The sequence below is a fragment of the Limulus polyphemus genome, unplaced genomic scaffold (assembly GCF_000517525.1).
Source record: "Limulus polyphemus unplaced genomic scaffold, Limulus_polyphemus-2.1.2 Scaffold7443, whole genome shotgun sequence".
Lineage (NCBI taxonomy): Eukaryota > Metazoa > Arthropoda > Merostomata > Xiphosura > Limulidae > Limulus > Limulus polyphemus.
The window spans coordinates 1-4,576 of NW_013673053.1; the positions used below are offsets into that span (position 1 = coordinate 1).

Below are 4,576 nucleotides of genomic sequence, written 5' to 3' on the forward strand. Positions count from 1 at the left end.
CCCCCCCCTCCCCATCAGTAAGGAATGATATAAGGAAGAATATAAAAACAATGTTTTTTTAGGCTAAAATCCTTCCAGTGCACAGAGTTCAATAATAATTCAGGCTAAAATCTTTCCAGTATACACAAGTCAATAATAATTCAAGCTAAATCATTCCAGTGTACAGAGTTCAATAATAATTCTGGCTAAAATCCTTCCAGTGTACAGAGTTCAATACTAATTCTGGTTAAAACCCTTCCAGTGTACAGAGTTCAATAATAATTCTGGCTAAAACCCTTCCAGTGTACAGAGTTCAATACTAATTCTGGCTAAAATCCTTCCAGTGCACAGAGTTCAATACTAATTCTGGCTAAAATCCTTCCAGTGCACAGAGTTCAATAATAATTTTAGCTAAAACCCTTCCAGTGTACAGAGTTCAATACTAATTCTGGCTAAAACCCTTCCAGTGTACAGAGTTCAATAATAATTTTAGAAGGGTTTTAGCCTGAATTATTATTGAACTCTGTACACTGGAAGGGTTTTAGCCAGTGTAAAGAGTTCAATAATAATTCAGGCTAAAACCCTTTAAGAACTTTAACTTGGTCATTTTTAGAAATGAACTACTACTTAGGTAACCCGTGATCAACTCCAGTAATTAATTTATTGTTAGTTGAAAAAAAAAAGTATGTATAACTACATATATGTAAAAATACAAAAATTTGCACATGTATCTGCTGGACAGATTGTATTTGTCAATAAATTTTATATTCAACCTTTCTGTCTGTCAAATATATTTCACCAGCTTGTATCCAATTGGAAAGTCTGATTAATAAACTTTAAGGACAGAGTCAGAACATTTCTGTAATGTTTTATTTTCATGTGACTAACCGATCGTCATTTTTTAAGGTACCAAATGAAGTATCCAAGTATTCACCTAAGACCATCTATCTCATATGTTTCACAATTGTAGTAAAAAGTATTTCTAAAACTTTATTGTACAATGTGATTTATGAGATCATCCATGAAGTTAACACACTTCCAATGAAATAACCTAGTGTACTGCAAGGTCTTGTTGTCCAAAAGTGAGATGAACAAATTATCAAGATTTTAAACCACGAGTAATCTCAAATTCAATATATATTTTTTGCATCATGGTTACGACTAAAATACGTCTTTAATATGAAAATAAGGTTACTCCTTTAAATGTTCTAATGCTGCTAATTAATAATCTCATCTAAAATGTGAACTCAAGACCACCTACATGAAGTAAAATAACAGCCGAGATGAAACCCTACATCTAGATCAATGAGCTGAAACACTTGCCAGTTCAGGATATCAAACAACTAACCACCACTTTAAACAAAACAATCCCTAAAAATACCCAAGAAAGCAAAACAAAACCGAGTTCTCTAAAATACTCATCTGGCACACAACTAGCTATCCCACAACTTGTAGGAATGATCTAAGTATTGGCTGATGTAACTACAGTAACTCATGTTACCTTTAATGTAACAATAACTGTCAGAACTACATTCAAAACAGTTACAAATTATATCTGCTAATCATCAGCTTTAACAAGTTTCTAACTCAAAACAGTGACAATGCTTACATGTTTTGTGCTTACCAATTAATATTAACATACAACAATGTACACAAAATGATAACTGATAAAATAAACACAGTTATATTTTGACTAAGTGTCATTTATCTTTGTGGTATGTACTGCAGGAAAACAATTCTTATAAAAAAAAAAGTAAATTATTTTAAACCTATCAGCTATTTGAATCTGTTCGATATGTACATTACTCGATTAAAACATTAGAGTTACTGTTTAACTGCTGAGACTGTGAAATTACAAATTGTTAATAGTATTTCATATTCTTGTGTGTATCTTTTTTTGTATCTCTTCTCCACAGGTGAAACTTCCGAGTTCTCACTGTCTAAACTAATACAATATTGTGCAATTCTGTCAGTGAATTTTTCTTTTTTTTCAAAACATTGTTATTACTTTATAACCATAAATTTATTAACAAATCAATCAAGCAGACCCAATAGAGTTCAGTACTGTTATAGTTCAGTTACATTGCACTGGCTTTCACATTGGTTTTATAATTACTGTTTACCAACTTACCGAGAAAGTTAATGGAGCAAAAGTTATAAATAATATAAAACTACATAAAACCTGAAACTAGCCTAACTCCTATTAGACTCAAATTGCAGGATTAAAACAGCCAAGGTGGCTGGCCAACGAATTTGCAACAAAACTGTGAAAGTGTCAATATCAGATCATTAAGGTCATAATGTCATGCATTATTTGAAATAAAATTAATTTCACCCACACACACATGCTCATTTTTAATTAGCTTATTAAAACCATTAAAAACTTAATTGATTTGTATTGTATTTATACATAAAATTTTGAAAATGCACATTGCAAAGATATAAAATTCCCTACAATTACAAGTGAATGTTGATGGTGACACCTAGATTTAATAGTGCAATCTTAAATTAGTCTCTAATTTTCCAACAAGCTTTCGATTAAATAAAATAATCTGTACAATTAGAGAATAAACATCGAAAAACAAAGATAAAACACCTGATGCTATAGCTCTTGAAATTATTTGTACTCACCTAAAGCTTCTGTTGTCACCTGTATGTTACAGCTGTACATAGCTAACATCAGTCGCTGAGGTTGACTCTGAAAGGCACGTCGACAACCTTCTTTGACAGTGGACATTAGTTGGCCTGTGAAAGGTCCAAATGGCACACTAATACTGGTAACATTACTCGAATTAAGGGCAAGTTCCGAAGATATTTCAGAAAATTCTTGGGCTACTTCACTTTTTTGGTCATTTTCACAAATATGCTCTTTTAAGTGTAGGTCTTTTTCTATCACCCACTTTTCAACAATAAAGCAAACTCCCATCATTGGCTCCTCACACAATGGTCCTGCAAGAGAAGCTAACTGAAATCCACTAACAAAACTATGATCGTAGTCTAACAGAGTTGATGAAACTTCCACATCTTCATACTCACTGTACCACACTGAAGCTCTTCTGTAACCAGGAACCTTGTTCAACAGCAAATTAGGACCACAGCGTCTTGGTCCAAATGACCATATCTGGTCAGTGGCTCCTGCCCAATCAGGTCCAGCTTCATTAAAAGCATTTTCAATCTTTTTGTGAAGTTCAGACAACTTCTTAATAGCTTCTGCAGTTAAAGCACTTTTCTCTTTACTCTGTCTCGTTAGAGCACTCACATACTGCTCTTGGACTTTTAAAATATCACCATTTTTATCTAATAACTTAGTAACCTCTTCTGGCAGTGGAGCAGCACGTATATGTATCGTACATTTCTTATTAGGAGTCTGGAGTTTGACACAACCATCAGATCTGATATCTTCTTCACCTTCCTTAAGCATAAAAACATTTAAAACGTTTAATCAAGCAACTTTCTCAAAGTTGAACATACAAGTAAATAACTACATCAATGTATCAGTAAAAATTAGCACACACAAACATTAGACAGTAACTGTTTCTATACAACATTTAAAATGTTTAATCAAGCAGCTTTCTCAAAGTTGAACATACAAGTAAATAACTACATCAATGTATCAGTAAAAATTAGCACACACAAACATCAGACAGTAACTGTTTCTATACAACATTTAAAATTCTCACCTGTTCTTTTTATCAAACACTTATACCATTAAAAACAAAGTTTCAAGTTTAAAAACTTAAGGTTTCTAAAAATCCTTTTCTATATTATTTTTGTTCTTGAGCTATTTATACACATCACTGAGTGTGTATACTTCCTACTAACTACATAAGTTAACCAAAGGTCAGTATCCTTCAGCTTATCACATTGTCCAACTAAAAAATACTGCTTGAAAATAGTAATCACTTGTCATATCTTACACAAGTCTACAAATAAAACATATACATGTCTTGGAGACGGCTTGAATGGGTAATGAAGAAAAACTTTAATATAAGGTTAACATAACAGCAAATGTCAAAATGAGAAACGATATATTTCCTTCCTCCAACAGTGCGGCTCTGAAAAGCTAATTCCTAAATTTGTGAGGGTCAGTACATTTGCTGTTATGTTAAACTTATATTAAAGTTTTTCTTCAATACCCATTCAAGCTGTCTCCAACCATTATTAGTCTCAAAGTGGGTTCCTCGTCATCGAATATACATGTCTTGCAAAGAACTTTATAAAGTAAAAATAACAGTAGTATTCAAACTCGGTTTAATTTTGTACTTTTTGAAGATATAACTTTTCAGATAAGACTATTAAAATGAACAAAAATCAATCTTGTAGAAATATTTCTTATATTAATTTATGCTAAAAATTAGTGATATTTTATAACCTAGCATGTTTTAAAACAAAGAAAATCATTCCAACTAAACTCTTTATAGGCATTACACAAGAACAAAAAAAATTCACTTTGTTAAAAATTCCAAATTTAAAAATCAGTACAATGAAACTATAATTATTTAATGAATTATTTGTATAACTTTGATCTGCAATGACAAGTAAGATTTGAGTATTTGGTACTTTAGTGATAAAAGTAACAATTTCTTACCACAGAACC

The 4,576-nt window shown here is 31.6% G+C and overlaps 1 protein-coding gene across 1 annotated transcript in view; it reads right to left on the reverse strand.

Moving 5' to 3' along the window:
- Positions 1-2,568: 2,568 nt before the first annotated feature.
- LOC106474615 (elongation factor-like GTPase 1) overlaps positions 2,569-4,576 on the reverse strand; it is a gene marked incomplete at its 5' end in the record, with an annotated part of 37,520 nt that continues 35,512 nt past the window's right edge. The window contains one exon of the mRNA XM_022402925.1: positions 2,569-3,391. Coding sequence (XP_022258633.1) covers positions 2,597-3,391 — 795 coding nt within the window. The remainder of the gene's footprint in view (positions 3,392-4,576) is intronic.